This window comes from Cebus imitator, unplaced genomic scaffold (genome assembly GCF_001604975.1).
Source record: "Cebus imitator isolate Cc_AM_T3 unplaced genomic scaffold, Cebus_imitator-1.0 Scaffold23, whole genome shotgun sequence".
Classification (NCBI taxonomy): Eukaryota; Metazoa; Chordata; class Mammalia; order Primates; family Cebidae; genus Cebus; species Cebus imitator.
The window spans coordinates 7,107,069-7,126,246 of record NW_016107338.1 but is presented as its reverse complement, the minus strand read 5'-3'; the positions used below and the strand labels follow the sequence as shown (position 1 = coordinate 7,126,246).

Genomic DNA, 19,178 nt, shown 5'->3' with positions numbered 1-19,178 from the left:
AAACTAAAAGATCCTAAAACTTGAGTGTCAGAAAAAAAGAGAGGGAGAAACAGAGAGAAAGAAAAAAGAGAGAGGAGGGAAATAATAAGGGATCCTGGAGATGGTTTAAAAAAAACCCAAACAAACACGGAGCTCCTTCAAGGCAAAACGCTTCTGAAGGTTTTGGAAGAACGTGTGTCAGCCCTTCGGGCACACCGGGTGCCAGTACGGAGTTGGGGGGTGGGGAAGGGTGCAATGTAGGAGGCTGGGAAGGCTCATCTGCTGGCTTTGTGGAAACGCTCCACGGTTGGGGGCTATCAACCCGCGTTGAATTTTGCAGAGTGCTAAAGGAAGCGATAGTTGTCGCCTAGGGAGACTGCGGACGCTCCGTGGAACCTCATTCCAGACCTCTGTTCTCATGATGCTCGTCCTGTGTCCCCTGCTCCTCGGAAGCCCACTCTATAGAAACTCCAGCCCTACCTCGCGGACGTACGCAAATTATCTTTTACTTTGCGCTTAAGATTTGGCTTCAATACATTTTAGAGCTCCTAACCTTTCCCAAACAATCTCCGGATGAAAGGATCCCCCCAGTCTTTCTCAAAACTCTTCCCCCCTGTCTACACTCACTCGAGGGTGAGGGTTCAGTCCGCTACTGGCGAGTGGGTCGGGGGTGGGGACCATGGAGGTACGGGCCGGCTGCTTGGAGGGAGTCAGCCTTTTGGCCACCTTCAGGGTGGGAATAGGGACTGGCAGTTTGCATTCCCCGCAGATCGAAGCTCCCTGCTGATCGATTATTTGATAATTGATTTTCCCCGCAGCCAATGCGCGGCTGCCTGGGCGGGGGCGCCTCCTGATTGGCCGAGAGCTCCTCCGCGGCTGCCTACCGAGATTTGGGTGAGTTCATTTTCCAGTCGACCGCAGGGGGAGTTTTCTGCGACGCTTCAGCTGGAGGGAGGGGGAAAAATCTTCTCTGAGCGGAGCAAGCTGCGAGCCCTGCTTGGGGATGTGAGGTTTCCAGCCGCTGTTAAGAGCTGCTGCGGCTGAGCCATCTCGGCAGATCCGAGTCCAGCGGACAGAAATATAAATACGAAAATAACGCCACTAAATATAATCACAAGGGACAAGCTTAGAGTGGGAGAATAAAAGGGAAAAATTAAAGCCCAGTGAATAGGTGTTAAAGTTTAAAAAAAAAAACAAAAAACAGTGGCTGATTGGAGCCTCCGAGTTGTAGGTACGGGCAGCTTTTGTCTGAAATCTCAGCTCCAGAGGATTTCTTTTTCTCTGGCACTGGGAGGTTTCGCCGAGCCAGGTTAGGGACGGGGAGGACGAGTGCGGGAAAGGATGTCTGGGGTGGTGAGGGCAGGGCGTCGCTGGAGAAAGAGCTTGGGTTGCGGGGGGGGCGGGCGCGGGGCTTCTCCAGGCCCGAGAGAGACAGAGGCTGGAGCTCCCCGGCGCTTCTAAGACAAAGGCAGCGGTGGCTGCAGACCGAGACTAGCACTCCGGCAGCGTCGCGCCGCGCCCTAGGCGCACTGCCTCGTCTCCTCCAGCGGGTCGGAGAAAGCGCCTCCCTCCCCGCGGCTCCCCGGCCCGGGCTCCGCCCGCGAGGACTGGGGTGCTGAGAGCCCGCGCCGGGTTTCGCTTTCCGGCGATCATAAATAGCTTGGTGTTTGTAAACAGGCACGGGGGGCACAATCCCGGCGCTCAGCTCATTGTTCCCTCCCTTCCTCTCTACTTCGCGCAGGACGCCTGGGTTGGGGTTGGGAGCCGCTGGGGTTAGGAGGTGGGGAAGTCTAGACCCGAAGTGACAAAATGCGAGTATTTCCTTTTCCCCCTGGCCCGGCGTCCACCTCGAACAGCAAAGGAACCTCTCAGCTGGGTCTGCCGAAAGACGGAGCCACCTCCACCCCACGTTCTCAGGACTCCTTAGCAGAGGCTTTCCCAGCCCGGCTTCTCCTCCTCCTCCTTCTCCTCCTCCACGCTCTCGGTTTGACTTTTCTCCTTGCAGTGTTTAGTTCTGAGAATTCAGTACTTTGCGCATCACCCCCTACCCCGAAAAACACTGGCAGACCTCAATAATTTCGAGGAAAGTCATGAGGTCTAGGCTCGGAGCCCTGTGCAAAATAACTCCCGCTTCTGCCTGCCGGGCGTTGATTCCCAATTTATTTCAAGAGAGCGGGCTTTGGGGAGAAAGTCTGCAGGGGGAGGGAGAGAAAAGAATACTGAAAATAAAGCCGGCGGCTGCGGGCTACTGCCTGCGTTTGTGTGCGTGTGCGCTGGGTGTGTGGTGTTTGTGTCTCGGCTTGCGATTTAATGGAGCGCCTCTCTGCCTCTCGAGTGCGGCCGGAGCTCGCTTCGCGCACCCACCCCTGCCGAGGAGCCTACTTGCTGCAGCCCAATGCATTGTGTAAGACGCGACCTGTTATGGCCACCACTACTTCCGGGTTCTAGCATTCTGGTCGGAATCCACCTCTCCGCCTGTGCAACACACACTTTACACACGCACGGGGACTGCAAGCGGGCAGCATCGATCGTGGCTCCTTTAAGACAAACTCAGACAGACATTTTTTTTAACCCTCCTTCTCTAATCTCCCTCCAGTGCAGCACTTGCAAAGAGGGAGAGAGAGGGAGAGAAAGAAAGAGAGAGAGAAGAGAGAAACTGATTAGAAATTAGAACTGATTCAAGGGAAGCAAGCGCTAGGGCTTTGTGCATTTGAATATTAACATTTGAGGTGTTCTGACCAGAAGAAGACAGAGCGGATGATCATTCATTCACCACGTTGACAACCTCGCCTGTGATTGACAGCTGGAGTGGCAGAAAGCCATGAGATTTGGTAGTTGGTTCTGAGGGGCGCTCTTTTTTTTTTTTTTTTAAACTGATTTTTGGGGGAGAGAAGATCTGCTTTTTTTGCCCCCGCTGCTGTCTTGGAAACGGAGCGCTTTTATGTTCAGTGACTCGGGCGCTTTGCTTCAGGTCCCGTAGACCGAAGATCTGGGACCAGTAGCTCACGTTGCAGGAGACTTTAAGGGATTTTTCGTCGTCATTTTTTTTTTTTTTTTCCGGGGGAGTTTGCATATTTGTTTCTTTTCACACTGGCCTTAAAGAGGATATATTAGAAGTTGAAGTAGGAAGGGAGCCAGAGAGGCCGATGGCGCAAAGGGTACGTATTAAAAAACAATTGTAGAACTCAAATGTGAGATTAAATTGAAACGTGGCCGAAAGACACTACTAAAAAGTTTCCTTTTTTCTCTCTCTTTTTAAAACTGAGGCTCCTAAAGCCGTGGCCTAAAGCGAGAGGATTTATTCAATGCATTTGTAGACTTGTGTGTGTTACTTGCAGTTGTTAATTAAAGGAATCAATTTATCTGTAGATTCCTAACTAGCAGCTATATAAATAAAAATGCAAGCTCAAACAATCATCTGCTTAAAAAAAAAAAGAAGCTAGATACCTAATGCTATAATTTGAATATTCATAGATCAGAAGTTTAAAAGTTATGTTTAAACTAAAATATGCAGCTGGAAACTTCTGATAGATATGTTATTGATTATGCTCATCTTTAATATCACTAGAAGTATTTAGCTTTTTAAAGCAAATACCTTTGTCATAGTATAGCCAATTTTTTTATCAGAAAACATTCATCTTTTTATAATTTCAATTTGTATAGATTTGTATTCAAGGCAATATTTTGCAAGTTTTTCTTAGATAAGCCATGTACTAATTAGATACTAAGCACACCGTTACTCACTTTAAAAATGCAATACTAATTTCCCCATATTTCTTTTTCAATGGAAATGCAGTGAGAGTAAAGTGAGACAATGACAACCACTGAGGTAGTTTCTTAAAAGAAAGGGGGTCTGCAAAAAGCCTTCCTGCATAATTTGTGTCCTGGCCCTCAAAGCCCTGTTTGCAAAAGAAAGTTACCAGGCTGACATATTTTTCTTTACTCCTTTGGTTCAGGCAAATGTCAGCGTTCTTCCAAACTCTTTTCACACCTCTGGCTTTAAGGAGATGAAAGTGGCAATTCCTCCTTTCTTTGAAAATCATTTCACTCTCAGCGCCTCCAAATCTTGGGAAAATAACTTGCCTGGAATGAACCAATTAGAAAAACCTAAATAGCTAAATTTCACACACACAAAATAATGACAATCAATATGAAAGTAGTTTGGGTTTTTTGGTTTTTGTGTTTTTTTCTGCAAGAGGAAGATAGGTTTTCTGTTCATTTGCATTTGAATTTGCTTTAAACCTGGTGAGTAACATTTACCTCCTTGACTTCTCGTCTGGAAAGAAAGTTCATAAGAGTAAATAAGAAAATAGAACATTAGCTGCTTCAACTGCAGATTTTCTTTAACTTTGGGGGGGGGGATTGCTCAATTCTAAATTCAGCTCTGATATTCAGGAAAAGCTACCCTTCTTTGAGTTTCATGTATAAGGGGTCAGTTAGTTTTATATAATTTAGCAAAGTTTGTCTTGGAAAGCAAAAGAAATGCAGTGTCTTGCAGGACTGCCTAACCTCATGCTGGCAGGGAAATAAAATGAGAAGCCTGTCTAAATTCACGTGCTTGGCGTAGCTGTTCCCATCGTAACTTTTTTTTTTTTTTTTAATTCCCCCTGACGTGAAGGGGCTGTGAAAGTAGGCAGGTTTGCTGCACTGTTCCGGCACGTTTTATTATTGTGATTTTGAATTTCTTCCTCCGGAGACATGCTCGTTTCACCTTCCACCCCCGAGAAAATGCTTCTCTTTCTCTCCTTTCTTCCTTCCTTCCTTCCTTGCCAAAGGAGCCTGAATTTCTGAACTAGTTGATAGGGACATAAGTTAGAGCAAGATCATTCATCCCAGGCGAGTCTCACTGAGAATTCTGTCATTTTTACTTAAAAATCTCTTTTGTAAAATAAGAAAACTCAGCTTTAGAGACGCAAGGCCACCGAATTCCGGGTGGAAGGATCCAACTGGACTGACCTTATATAAGCTCGGTGCCTTGCGGTTCTCCCATTTGCCCGCCTGGCCTTCTGAACCTTCTTTCTCTCCTATTTGTCATGCAGTACGACGATCTACCCCATTACGGGGGCATGGATGGAGTAGGCATCCCCTCCACGATGTATGGGGACCCGCATGCAGCCAGGTCCATGCAGCCGGTCCACCACCTGAACCACGGGCCTCCTCTGCACTCGCATCAGTACCCGCACACAGCTCATACCAACGCTATGGCCCCCAGCATGGGCTCCTCTGTCAATGACGCTTTAAAGAGAGATAAAGATGCCATTTATGGGTAGGTACAATGGGCAGCAGGTTAAGTAGTTGAGACTCGATGCTTCCCTCTTTCCCTGTGCCGTTGATAAGAGGAAAGTCAGAGTTCTCTGGATTGGAGGTACATCTTTGGTGACTTTTCCTTCACATTGTATGGAGAATTTGGGGAGGTGGCCTGCCATCCCCGACGCCCTCCATCTCCATACACACTCTGTGCACACCCAGTGCTCTGCTTCACCATGGCACTGCCTGCAAGGGGGTCCCAGATCAGGAGAAGTTGGCTAAAGGTCCCTTGTCCCCTTGTCAGACTCCCTCAGCGGCTAGAGTCCTCCCTCGCTTGATTTTTTCGCCTGAGAGCGTTAGGGGTTTCTAAATGTAGGCGCCTTTGTGTTGGAACGAAACTTTTAGTTTAAGGGAAAATCTCTTTTAAGCCACTGATTGTTCTGACTTGCTAAGTTTACTCAGCAGCCTTATGCTGGCTCTGCCACTGCACAATAAAACCAATGCAGGACAGTTGCAGGTCAAGCAAGGGGGAACATGTTTTGCATTTAGGGAATTTGCCACTGAAGTCAAGGAGAGGCGCTTGCTGTGAACTGTTACACACATTCAGAAACTTCGAGATGTTTTAGCACTTTGTGCTCAAAGGTGAAACCTGCAGGATTTGGAAATAAGAAAATTCCCGGCGTTCTTCCTCGGAGGTTTTCTGGCTGCGGTTTACACTGCTTGATCTCCTCCGCCATGCAATTAGACCCTGGGCTAGTAGAATCCTTTGAAACTCGCTTGTGCCTACTGTGTGCCGATACATTCGGGGACCTCTTTGTACTTTGCAGGAACTTTGATTTCTATTTATTTATTTATTTTTTAATCAGGACACATTGACCCTCCCCAGCTGGAAAAAAATAGATTTTCTTTTTGCTTTATTTTCTGATCCCTTATGCGATGGGCTTGTTTAAATCCCACCGCTCTGTCTGCAGCGTGGTTTAGGCTCCGGGACAGAACATTTGGGGAAGCTTTGAAAGGGACCCCAAATTGTTAAATTCCCAGCTGGGCTGTGAGAGCTAATAAAAGGCTTGAGACACCTCCTTGGGCATTAGAAGAAGCTTTTCTTTCTTTCTTTTTCTTTTTTATTTTTTTCTTTTTTATGGGCCGAGACAAGCGACGACAACTAGGCCCCTCGCAATACTAGCTGCTTTGCCACTTTGCAGAGACAAAATGAAAGGTTTTACCGCAGGAACATTTGAAGGAACTTTCTTTGGGGGGCAGTGGGGGCCATCCGCGAAGGGAGGGGAGTGTGCGAGGAGCTGAGGAGGAGCCTCCGGGCTCTCCGAGGGCCTTGGGGTTGAGATCCGTAGGTGTAGCCCGGTGACAGTCGGTCCCACTGCCATGGACGTCCCTTCCCCAAGTTAGCTGAGCGCCTGCCACCGAATCCCCCGAGCCTGGGCTTCACAGGGCCGCCTAGGAGGAACCCACTGGAACCAGCCCTCCCTACCCCTCCGCCTGGCGTCTTTCTCCTCCACCGGATCCTGGATGTGCAGTGGAGGGGACTAGGGCTTGTCGGGTGGGAAACTTAATTCAAAATGGCTGCTGGAAACGCCGGGGTTTTATTCGTAGCAAATGTTGCCAATTTCTCCGGCCATATATGCTAAACCCATCCTCAGATACCGTCCATGGCTCAGGGCCTCCGACATCAGGGCTCCAGGAGGAAGGGGAGGTGAGCGGTCACCTGGGCGCGGGGGTGGGGGGGGTGAGGAAAAGGAGAAAAGTAGATGACACAATCGGAGAGGGGGTCTGTTCCTCTTGCTCCTCCGGCTGTTTTTCTTGGGCACCTTTTTCCACTCACTGGGGACTAACCATTATGTTGTTTGTGACTGTTGTATTTTCTTGCAGACACCCCCTCTTCCCTCTCTTAGCACTGATTTTTGAGAAATGTGAATTAGCTACTTGTACCCCCCGCGAGCCGGGGGTGGCGGGCGGGGACGTCTGCTCGTCAGAGTCATTCAATGAAGATATAGCCGTGTTCGCCAAACAGGTCAGCAAAATAAATGTTAAAAAGTAAAACAAAAAGAGAGCCCCCGCCCCGTCCCCAACACACACACACACACACACACACACACACACACACACGGCACGCTTTCAAAAGTAGCCAGCACATAGTCCGCCCTAAGCCAAGCGTGTTACCTCCAACCTCAGATTTTCCTTCTGTCTAAGAGTGTCTTTGCAGATAACTTAAAATCACCCATCTGCATACCCACTCACCCTCCAGAAAGCAAGCGCGGAGAGGTCACTCTGCAAAATATAATCGAGAACACCACGGTTGTGACTGCTGTGGACTTGGCGGGCTGAGCAGCCTTCCCCGAGAAACCGTAGTTGCTAGTAGAAGCAAGACTGAGCTCTGGGCTTGTTTTCAGCTTATTTAATTCACACTGAAGTGTTTCTGCGCGGGGACGAACTCGGTGTCACCGGGTCCCTCCCGGAGGGTTACATCCTGCCCCCAACAGGGTAATGAGGCAAGAAACTAGGAAGGCGACCAGATTTCAAAATTTTCTTTCTTTTTTTCTTTTCCCTTCCCTCCTTCTCCCCTCTCCTTCTCACTTGTATTTAGATTCGCGCAGAAAAACCTCTATTTTCTTCTAATCCAGAACTGGATAACTTGGTAAGAGCGGACCCCTATTCCCCTCCCCCCTCGGCCCCCCACCTCCCACCTCCAGCTCCCTCAGCTTTGCTTTGAGAGCCCTGAGATTTCTAGACCGGCCTTCTTGTGCCTGCAGGTTGGCTGCAAATGTTTCTGTCCACGGACAAATGGTCCGGGACAAGATCCCGGGGAAATAAATTCATCTCGAGAGGGGCTGGGCGAGCCGGCGCGGGGAAACGCGAGCTTTTGTTTTTTATGACAGCCGGGCTGCGCAGCTCTAATCAGCGCGGGGATTTATCTCCCGGCCTGTCAGCGTGTGTGCTAAAACTTTGCGGACTTCCCAGCCCTTGAAGTCCCATCACGAGGGCAGCCACCGGACAAGAGCCCCCGAGTAACCAGTTTGCCTGAAAGGTGTAAGGAAGGCAGCAGAAACTTTGCAATGGGATAAGCCACCATTTGAGGGCCATTTGGAATATTTTTTTATCCACTTCTTCCAAAGAAACGTCTAGTCCACTATTGTGGCCCTTATCAGGTAGAGTGGGGCCAGTGGGACTGAGAAAGGAGAGAGCTATGGGGGAAGAGAGTGTTTATGATCCCCACTTAGATACTTTGTTGTTGTTTTAGCTATTTTTTTCTCCTTAAGAAATATAAACCTCTAGATGGTACCCAGTTGCTGCTATTAAGTTTTAGTGTTATTGCCATAAATCAAAATAACTCTATTTACTGGTGGGAGGGGTGGGCTGGACATAGTAGAGCTGTGACAGCCAGTTTTCTGCAAGCCAGGAACGGGGTGCTCATTGTTTTTGTATCTTTGCAGATGATTCAAGCCATACAAGTATTAAGGTTTCATCTGTTGGAATTAGAGAAGGTAATTTCTCTAGCCTCTTTTCCTTTTACTTACTTACCCCTTACCCCTAAATACACAGGGGGGAAGTTCGGGATGGCTGAAGTTCAGGCTTCTGAGACATTTGCATAAATGTCTTTCTTTCTAGTAATTAGTGTCAAGGCCAATCTTATCGTCCATTTCTCTTCGCAGTTTAATTACAATTTCAGCCACTAAAACTGGGATCACAAACGCCCTAGCCTTGTATTCATGCTTAATAACTTGCTGGCTTTGTGTAAATAGTTGCAATTCTGTACATTCCAGCTGATGTTTAGAATGCCGCTGTGAGGTTGCTTCACAGGTTAATACCTCTGTGGTATTATCCTCTTCCTCCTCTTCTTTGCTGCCTCTGAGGAAGAAAAAAGTTTTGTTCAGTTGTAGTGAGTTTCTGGAAGACAGTCGTGAGAGCAGCAGCAGATCAGACAGACACATGGGAGAGGCAGAAGGGGAGGAGAAGGAGGAGCGGGAAGGAGTCTGGAGGAGGGTGGTGGGGAGGCACATTAAACATTTTGCAGAGACAAAGCAGAGTTGATAGTTGTGTCAATTTCTTGAATCTGTGAATCCTGCACACATCCCACCTGCACACTCAAGAAAGGGTGTGGGATAACATGATTTTGCTAGCTGTTCTATAAATCTCAGCAATAAAAACTTAATGCATTGTAATTCAAACTAACATTAAATTGCAAGCACACTGGGGTTTCTTGTGAATTTTTGCATGTCAGTGATGCCTGGGCCCTGTAGGAAACCTGGGCACCTACACCTAAATATTTTGAGGCATTCATTCTTCTTTTTGTAATAATAATAATAATTTGATATGGTTTGTGGCTGTATGTTTTCTCATATCATGAGTGCTGGCAACTTGGTTTCCTTCTATTTTTTTTTAAGAAACTATTCTAAAATATGATCTTTAGAGATAAAAACCTTAATTACAAATATAATAAGGACTTGGGTTGTCAGACACATAATCTATACCGCCACAGTACAGGTCCTTTGGAGAATATACATGTGCATGTCTGTATATATATACAGACATATGCATTTTTTCCTTAGACACATTGGAAAGGGATTTATGATAAAGTCACTGGATGAAATTAAATAGTTTACCTTAAATGTCACCTACACAGGTCACCTCTCTAATGACCACAGCCCCAGGAGCAGATGAATTTAACACGGGTGTTGAATATGTTGTAGCCTGTGAATCATCTTGTCACTGTCAATTTTCTGGGATATCTCTATTTTGCAAGAAAAGAAAGTTATTCCTAATTCTGGATGCGTCTGGGGGTCTCTGGAGGACAATTGCCCTGTGTTTCCCCTATTTGGAAGTTTGGATCTCACAAGGGGGGTGGATTGCACTTGTCAATGTCATTTATGCACTCCTGATTATATTCCCATTTTTTTATTTCTGTCATAATGTAGGTACACGAATTATGTGACAATTTCTGCCACCGGTATATTAGCTGTTTGAAAGGGAAAATGCCTATCGATTTGGTGATAGACGATAGAGAAGGAGGATCAAAATCAGACAGTGAAGATATAACAAGATCAGCAAATCTAACCGACCAGGTATGCGCTTTTCAATTTCAACATCCCTGGGAAAAAAAAAAATCTGTATGCATATTGCTTGCTGGGTCACTACCACCTCCTTTCATTATTTGCATATGATTAAGTCCCTTTTAGATACATTTCCATCGAAATGAAAATTTTTGAATAATGTGGCTATTATTGCTTCATTAAGGCTGGCTCTGGGATTCGACCTGGAGGGATGAGCTTGTAAAAGCTTTGCTAGCAAACTTGACCTGTTTCTTGTCGCTTTTAATTTTTGTCTTTATTTTATTTACCCTCTATAATAATGGGAGTGTTAACTGCCAGTGACCGCCTCTGATTGTAGGGGCTTTGTTCCGGAGCATTTTCCCCCCTTCTATCTTCGAGAAAAGAAAAGTGTAGGGTCTGCTTATTTCTTATTTTATTAGGAATAAATCCAAGATAGGTGGTCTAAGGGAGACAGCGAGGATTTGAAATCTAGCAAATGCTGGCTATTTTCTCCCTGTCTATACGGTTCATTAGCCTGTCTTGTCAGTTTTCCTCGGCCGAACGCTTCTAGACCTCACTGAACATTGCTTTGTGTGGTGTTCACTGCAAGCTCACCCATTTTATTGTACTTAATAGAAAAAATAAGACCAGGCCGAGGTTATAAAAACAGATAAATATGGACTTTTTTCCTCCTTCTTTCCACTCATCCTCCAGCTGGTATGTGCTCTGGGACCTCTGGGTTGGCAGCTTGTGGACATGTCAGCATCAGGGGTACCCGACGGCTCCCTGGGTGAGGAGGGTGGGGGACCTCGCACCTCCTTTGCTCTCCACTGAAGTCCTTGGCTTGCTTCGCCCCCTCCTCTCCTGTCCTCCCTCCAGGCCCTTCTTCCGATGCATTTCTAAGTGGGGACGACTTTTATTTGGAGTTGCTGTGGGGATTTCTCTCTCTGTCACCCCAACACCACCGTTTGCTCCCAGTGTGCCTCTCTCTCTCTCTCCTGTGGCTGTATTTCTGGATTGGTCCAAAGGAGTTGCAAAAATGCAATGAAAGTGAAAACGTGTGGAGTGAGTGAGACGAAGCAGGGCTCAGGACAGTTCTGTTGCGAATTGGTGCAAGGCGTCTTAGAGATTTGGGTAGCCGGCCTGCTCCGCACCCTCCCATCCTTCCCTCATATATAAGTGAAGGCCCAGAGTTGTGTCTCTTTCTGACTTGGCACGTGAGTCCAGACTTGGGGGAAGAGATCAGCCTGCCTTTGTTAAGCCAAAGACCAGCTGCTCTGCAAGCTCTGCCATGATCTCTGTTGGCCAGGGGCTGTCTTGTACAGTCCTTGCCGGAGTGCCTGACACCTGGTTCTTGGTGTCATCTTATGGTTTTCTTCTCAACATCATCCTCTTAAAATATATTCTCAGTTTGACTTTCTCTGGGCAACCCCAGCGACACAGGCTGAATTCCTCTTTTGCCCATGGGGAGCAAGGAACAGGCAGAACAGAGATTTAAAAGTGCCACTGCGCCGGGTCTATACTGTGATCTGGAGAGTTGGAAATTTCGGCAGTGTAGACGAGTGCACAGAACACGCAGCGTGCGCAATCCCGGTGCGGCCCGGCAGAGGTGGGAAAACTGCAGGCGGCTCTCAGTCCTGGCTCCCGCGGGCTGCCTGGCCTCATGTCTGGTTCAGCCCGCCAGCCCTCGCCTAGGAGCTGTTGAGTGCAGATTCTGCTGAGGAACCCTCGAGTAGCTGCTGTGGAATAAAAATTGCAATCCAACAAGCCTAACTAGAAAATGGGATTCTAAAAGCTCCGGAGTGCTGGGTACATAAAGCTATTTGAGCAAATTACAAGAATCGCTTAGGGGCATGAATGAAATCAACACTTTAATTGCCTCCAAAATGAAGATTTATACCCCATTTTCTCAAGGAATCATTATTTTATTGAAGTCAAAGATAAAAGACCAAAGTTATGGGAATTTTTTGGATGAAGGAGAGGGGATACAAAAAGTAATGTAATGTCATAGAGTTACCTCCTTCTCGTTCCCTAAACTTTTGTTATCCAATTCCCTTAAGATATGCAAAGATTGACATGCAATTGTATTGGGTAAAACTTCGCATTTTATTCTCTTCTACCTCTAAAATGAGAATCCTACTTCTGGTCCCGCGGGTTAAGAGTGGGCTTCGAAGCTTTGGTTGAGCTTGTGGCGCTGTTGGCCTTTGCTCGTGGGCTCCCTCATGTGAACCCCTGGGGCTCACCTAGGTCTCAGCTGGTCGGAGGACAGCAAACCCAAAGTCGGGATTGAAGAGGGGAGCGCAAATCGCTGGGCGCCTGCGGTACAGTGCCTCGCACTCCGGTGAGCTCCCCTGCCCTGGGGAGGTGAGGCGCGATGAATGAAGCACCAGGGAGCCTGGTAGGCGCCAGTTCTTCACACTGTAGCCTGCTGGCCTGCCCCTCCGGGCCGCTGAACCCCTAGTGCGGTGTCCTGGGGGCCGGCCGGGAAGGATGGCCTCTCCACCTCTGCGAATGCGGCCCAGCCAGTTTGAACTTCCGCAGAGGGTGCGCTCCGGGACTGGACGCTTCTCGTGCTGTGAGAGCGCTGGGCCTCGTTAGCTCATTAACCCCTCTGTCTCTAGGGCCCGCTGGCTGCACGGTTTATTTTATTTTACTTTTTTTCCTTGGAGGGTGCAGAGACTGCCACCCGCGCGGGGACCTGGGATCGACAAATTTGATGCTAGGCGGTATCCCGGAGGGCAAAGTCGGTGGAAATCCACTTGGCCTTGTAGTATTAGTTTAGTTCTTTCCTTTCCTCTTTCTCTTTCTTTCTTTCCTTCTTTCTTTCTTTCCTTCTTTCTCTCTCTCTCTCTCTTTCTTTCTTTCTCTCTCTCTTTCTTTCTTTTCCTTTTCCTTCCTTCCTTCCTTTTCTTTTTTCTTCCTTCTTCTTCCTTTCTCTCTCCTTTTCTTCTCTATTTATTTACTCATTTATTTAATTTTTAAATCATATTAAGACACCAGTAGAAGCTGTAATCCTGTTCTTCATCACACTTAGGTTCCTTCCCCCACCCCCAGTCTTGGGGGCCGCCTGGAGGTCCCAGCCGGAGAGAGCCACCGTGGCGGGCTCAAGCCTACTGGGCGCCCTCTCCTGACCGCCGAGCTCTTGCCTCGGCTTGGACATCTCGGATTCCCGGAGGCTGGGGGAAGCGAGGGGCGCCAGTGGATTCCCGGCCTCGGCGTGGGGCGAGTTCCCAGCTGCGACCCGGAGCAGAGGGAAGGGGGGGCACGGTCCTAGGCGTTGAGGGGAGGATTGAGCCTGCTTGGCTTAGAAGAACGATGCATGTTCGACTGGAGGCAGGGCGCGTGTTCTAGGGGTCCTTGGTGGATTTGGGGGCGCCAAAAGAGGTTAGGCGGGGAGAGGCCTGGCCACTCAGTTGCTAGACTTTAGGCCGCGCTCCAGGAAGAAGCAGCCGGCTTCCTTCCTAGGCAGCTTCTGTTGCTCGCCACTCCTTGAATCTAAGCATTTTCCACTCCAAGAACGCGTTGAGAGAGAGGGGAGAGCGGAGCAGAGTCTCTAAGCCCCTAGGGCCGCCTCCTGGGGTGGCCACGCCTGCCGGTAGCCAGCCGAGATTAGCTAGGTCTGTGCTCTGGCCTCAGCGGTGGCCCTGGCTCTTCCCACAAGCAGCGGGAGGCAAAGAAATGGTCCCTTTGGATTACAGTTTTTATTCAACAGCAGCTCTCTGGGGGGTCCTCCTCTGAATCTGCATTTAGCAGCTCCTGGGCGAAGGCTGTCGGGTTGCACAGGGCGCCCTGTTGCATGTTAATCCAGATTTGCCTCCGATGTCTGGGGAGAAGTAATATGGCTTTCAGAGGTGGAACCAGAGAGCCACGCTCTCCAGGCAGGTTAAATGCCAAGTGCTGGCGGGCTCCCGGGGGACGGTCGCCCGGGCTGTGCGGCTCAGACTGGAGAGCGTGGGGCCTCCAGGCCTCTGGGATCTGGGGCAGGCCGGGCCCAGTGCGCTTTGGTTCCCAAGTGGGCCTGGGAACTCTGATGGCGATTGTTTTATTTCAAAAGTTCATAGCGTTGTTTCTGAAGCAGAGTTTGGGTTAAAATTCTTAAAACTGAAGTAGAACTTGACAGAAAACTCCCCCTCCGAAAAAGCGGGGGAGATTCTTGCAAGGGAGATTTAAGCTTTCCCTTTAGGGGAGGTGTCACAGTCAGGGAAAGGGCTGGGAGGGCAAGAAACAACCTCATGTCCTGCATTGATTGGATCTGCTGCTTTAGAAGCAAATAAATGGGGCCAGCGAATGTTTACTAATACTAGAAATGTCCGCAATTCATTGTCATCCAATAAGAAAACTGGACACAAACAGTGGGAGCCAGAAAAAATGCCCCCTTTGTCAGGTAGTTTGTTTTAAAATGCTTCCATTTGGATACATCTTATTTAAATTGTAAATGTTTCGTAGGTTCCCACTTAGTGCCTTAATCTCGAAACCTCTCAGTCCACAGGACTTGGAAGTGATAAAGTCTTAGCATCACCTAACTTTACATTTGATTGCGTTGTGGGTCATGTGATGTAGACTTAATTCCTTTTAAAATATATGTCAAAGAGAAATTATGGCAAGATTCTCTTTAATGATTAAATAATAAGGTGTTGACTGCTTGTCACTACACTGGCTAATTGGGATGTTCATTCTAGGCCCTTTATTACGTAGCACCCTTTGAATTAAAAGTTAGTTGTTTACCGGGTATATTTTTATTGTTACTTTCTGATTGCCTTTTAGCGTGTATTTATGTGTGAGTCGCACAGAAAAGATGTATTGATTCTTAATAGGGGCACTTTTAAAACACTTTAGAAAAAACAAGGGGGAAAAAAGTATAGCATGTATGCAGATAAGTTGAGATCAATTACATTGGTAAATGTCTCTAAGTCTAAATGCTAATAATACAAAAATATCCTTTTCATAGTTTCTCTCTCTCTGTCTCTTTCTCTTTCAATCTCTCTCACAGTGGAAGTCCCCAGTGCAAGTTCCATGAATAATGGAAAGCAATGATACTAATGCTACTTTGTACAAAGTAAAGCCTCATAACAGTAACTATTGTTCAGTGATTTAACTAGCTCCATGGCAGTAGGTCATTCAAATAGCAATTCTTCTCCCACCAGAATGACTCCATTGCTCACCATTCTGAAATATATAGAGTAGTTGTGTTACTATAGCTATTGGTCCTAACTTAGAGACCTGTATTAGAAAACATGGAGAATCTTAAATAGTAGAGGAAGAAGAGAAGAGAAAGAAAGAAAAAAAAAGGATTAAAATATGGGCCTGGCTTTCAAAAAAAGTAACTGAAATATACTAGAATTATCCAACTTTGAAAATAAATAAATTTTAAATCATTATGTTTTCAAACACTCATATGTTTGAATTTTTAAATGTTTGTCATAGTCCCAAAAGATGTAAAACACAGCTATTGCTGGGTGACATATATTATATATATATATATATATATATATATATATGTGTGTGTGTGTGTGTGTGTGTGTGTGTGTGTGTATATATAATATATGTGTATATATATAATATAATATGTTTTATATGTTATATATATATCTCCAGTAAAACTGTATATTCTTAAAAAACAAAGACTATTTGTGGTCCCATAGTAGAAACTTATGTTTATTAAGGCCACATAGATAGTCTAAAGTATTACCATGCAGCTTACCATCATAAAACTAGCTTACCTTCCCTAGCTTACCTCACAGGTGGAGTTTGAGAAACTATGAAGAATGCATAAAAAATTATATTAACACACTTGCCATAAATGAAAATACTGTCAACATGAATTCAAATGAAAAATTTTCTTATTGATAAAGTTATGCTTTCTATTGCAACAACAATATTTTCTTATGAAACATAAATGTGTCAAACAAATGTGAAATGCTAAAGTTTTAATAAATGGTCATTTAATCATCATACACAACCAAAGTATGTATACAAAAACTTTTAAAGGAAAGTCGGCATACAGCCAAATTCCTATAGGGACTAACAGGGAAATGATCAAAAAAATGAACGTGAAATAAGACTTCCTGTAAGAAGGCCTATAATTCAAAATTATTTTACTCCACTGTCAGGGAAACACTTGAAGGACAGTAAACTGATACAGTTCTCAGTCATTTTTGTTACACAGTCTTAAATGTTTGCAACTGTAGCATTTACATGGCCTTTTGTGGATTATGATATCTGCCATATTTGAATCAAAGTAGTACTTTAATTTATGACATAATCGAAACAAAATTTTTTGCCATTTCTCCTGAGTGCAAAGAAATTTAATATTTAAGAATTAAATAAAAATTATGAGAGTATTCTTTTGCAAATAAAGAAATAAAAATAGAAAGCATGTGACACAGTTTATCTGACAGTGTGCAGATGTTATTATAGATTTAAAGATTTTCAAAATCCCAAGTAAAACAACGCTACTCTAAATCCCGCTGGGCTTGCTCTTCTTACTAAGCAGGAAATATCAGAATGTAATACCTGTATAAAAAGTTTGGGTCTAAAACATATAAAATACACTCTCACAATTTAAGTGTTAATGATAATTACAAAATTTGATTTTTGGCATCCTGTAAAACTTTTAATATTTTGCTATCCTTAACATTTATGAATAAACCATGAGTGTTTAAAATCAGATTTGAAAAGTTCAAGCAAATGAGTATGTCCATGTAGTATAAAAGATAAAAGAACATCTTCACTGTATCTTTAATTTAACATGCCATGATTTCAGGATTATAGGAATTTAGGGAAGATTTTTGGAGTCTTAAACAGACTATCCAGGATGTATACCTACACTGGGCAATTGCTGGAATCCCCACACTTATAAATTGGACATTTGAATAAATGGTATAAAGGATACTGTGTGAAATAAGTGAGAATATATTTATTTAAATATTTGCCACTAGAATCGAATTTCAGTCAATGTAATGCATTCAAGTGCACAGAATTAAAGCAGTTTGCAACATTTTACTAGACTCTCTTCGAACACTCTTTTGCCAGATAGCATTTCTTAATCTACAAAATATGTTCTTGTTAAAGGAAAATACAAGAGTGCAGATATTTTTAAATTATTTTATATTCTTGACTTCTTGGTTCAGTGTTTCTAAAATTGACTAAAACATACTATCAAGCATTGACTCTCTGATGGAAAAAGTACTTATTTGTATGCACATTGAATTATAAACCTGTTGTTTATTGGTATCACGGTTATATACAATCAAATACAAATTATATCTGGAGCTGTATAGCTGTATATCAATACAAATGAAGTTTATAATGAAATCAACACAAATTATTTCTATATCCGTTTTTAAGATGTAAAATAACCATATTATGGCTTTTCCATGACATATGTACCAATTTATATGGCATACTCTAATGGAGGATAAATAAGTTGAGAAAAGAAGTTTTACCTTATTTATAATTCTGAAAAATACATTTCTACAGTGGATTCTCCTCTTGCACTTCATAACTCCATTTGCAATTAACAGAATTTATACTCATGAAGTAAAGAACCTTGAGTGCACAATGTTATAGTTCTTTAAAAAATTCAAAATCCTGGCATGCGCCTATAGTCTCAGCTAATCCAGAGGCTGAGTCAGTAGGATCACTTGAGCTGAAGAGCTGCCAGCTTGGGCAATATAGCAAGACCCTGTTTCAAAAACAAGACCAAAAAATCCTTAAATGAAATCATATTATTTGAAAAAAATAAAATGCCTTTTGTGATCAATAAGTTTACTAAGTGAAACTTTAAAAATGACCACAACATTATGAGTTTAACAAATGTTAGCAAATAGTCATGCTGCTGCTTTTACATTTTTAACCTAATACAAAATCTTACATTTTACAATGGACTTAAATGTACATCATTTTAACTCATTTAGAAGATAGCAGTAAATAACATTTTGAGTGACATTAGAATTACTCTAATATCAATATATGACAACATTCTAATATCAATACCTGGCAACATAACCTAGCTTAGAATTAATCGTTGCTTGTGAATTTCTATTTCAAGATTTTTCCTTACACTTTACAATATGGTAGCATGTTTATTATGCATTATATTTGAATTTCTGGGTTGTTAATTATTATTTAGCAAGATAGAACTATAGATCTTTCTTTTTCTGATCACTTCTTTTCAATTCTTTGGAAACCTATTCCTGAGATTTGAACCTGAGCTAGTTTGCTGGGTCTCATTTTCCTATTGGAGTACCTTTTGGGTTATTAGACATATGTGGGTTTATTTCTGTGAGAAAATGAAAAATATTACTCACTTCAAAACAGGAAAGAACAGAAGCCAAATTCATCAAATATTCCCAACCTGTGCTTTACAATTAGGTGAAAAATCCAAAGACTGTTTTTCTTATTTGTCTTCCCTAGAGCTGCGAACACTTGGTATAAAGATTAATATCAGCCCCTTTGTGTTCTTCCTCTAAAAGCCTAAATGTTTATTTTCAGTGACTGTATTCTTAACCGATAGTCCATATTTGGTCCCAGACCTCCATGATTTGCATTTTATTCTGAATTTGCATTCATATTACATCCCATAGAAACTCTTTAAAGTGAAGTGTGTTTATGATTATTATGAAACTCTAGAAAACGAAGTTTATAATGAAATTGACACAGCTGTCAAAAGGACAATGAAGAGAACAATTTGATTGTAAACCCAGAGTTTCCTTATCCCATCCCAACTTGTAAAAGGCTTATTTTTCTTCTTTTAAAAATGTTGGAAGCTGAATGAATAAGAATGTCTTTGACGATAAAACTCCTCTTAATATTTCCATAACTATCTGGATGTGTTCTCAAATATTAATTTGATAGACAAACTATAATTAACTGTTATCTGTAGTGTTTTCTGTTATTCAGAGGTTATTC

General features: G+C 44.2%; 1 protein-coding gene and 1 long non-coding RNA gene across 5 annotated transcripts in view; one reads left to right on the top strand and one right to left on the bottom strand.

Annotated features, from left to right (window-relative positions):
• Positions 1 to 2,398: 2,398 nt before the first annotated feature.
• Positions 2,399 to 19,178, top strand: part of MEIS1 (Meis homeobox 1) — a 140,400-nt gene continuing 123,620 nt past the window's right edge. Inside the window, exons 1-6 of one of the 4 annotated variants that reach the window (XM_017522123.2) lie at positions 2,399 to 3,137; positions 5,019 to 5,245; positions 7,111 to 7,252; positions 7,826 to 7,876; positions 8,673 to 8,723; positions 10,155 to 10,301. In XM_017522123.2, the coding sequence (XP_017377612.1) occupies positions 3,126 to 3,137; positions 5,019 to 5,245; positions 7,111 to 7,252; positions 7,826 to 7,876; positions 8,673 to 8,723; positions 10,155 to 10,301 (630 nt within the window). In that variant the 5' untranslated portion in view covers positions 2,399 to 3,125. Of the gene's footprint in view, positions 3,138 to 5,018; positions 5,246 to 6,163; positions 6,935 to 7,110; positions 7,253 to 7,825; positions 7,877 to 8,672; positions 8,724 to 10,154; positions 10,302 to 19,178 lie in introns of those variants that run through there. The other 3 variants (XM_017522125.2, XM_037736166.1, XM_037736165.1) reach the window with 3 other exon arrangements.
• LOC119470130 lies at positions 6,806 to 7,652 on the bottom strand. Its single transcript, XR_005199003.1, has 2 exons — positions 7,480 to 7,652; positions 6,806 to 6,946 (listed from the first exon to the last, which is right to left on the bottom strand). It is a non-coding gene; the product is annotated as an uncharacterized LOC119470130 (long non-coding RNA).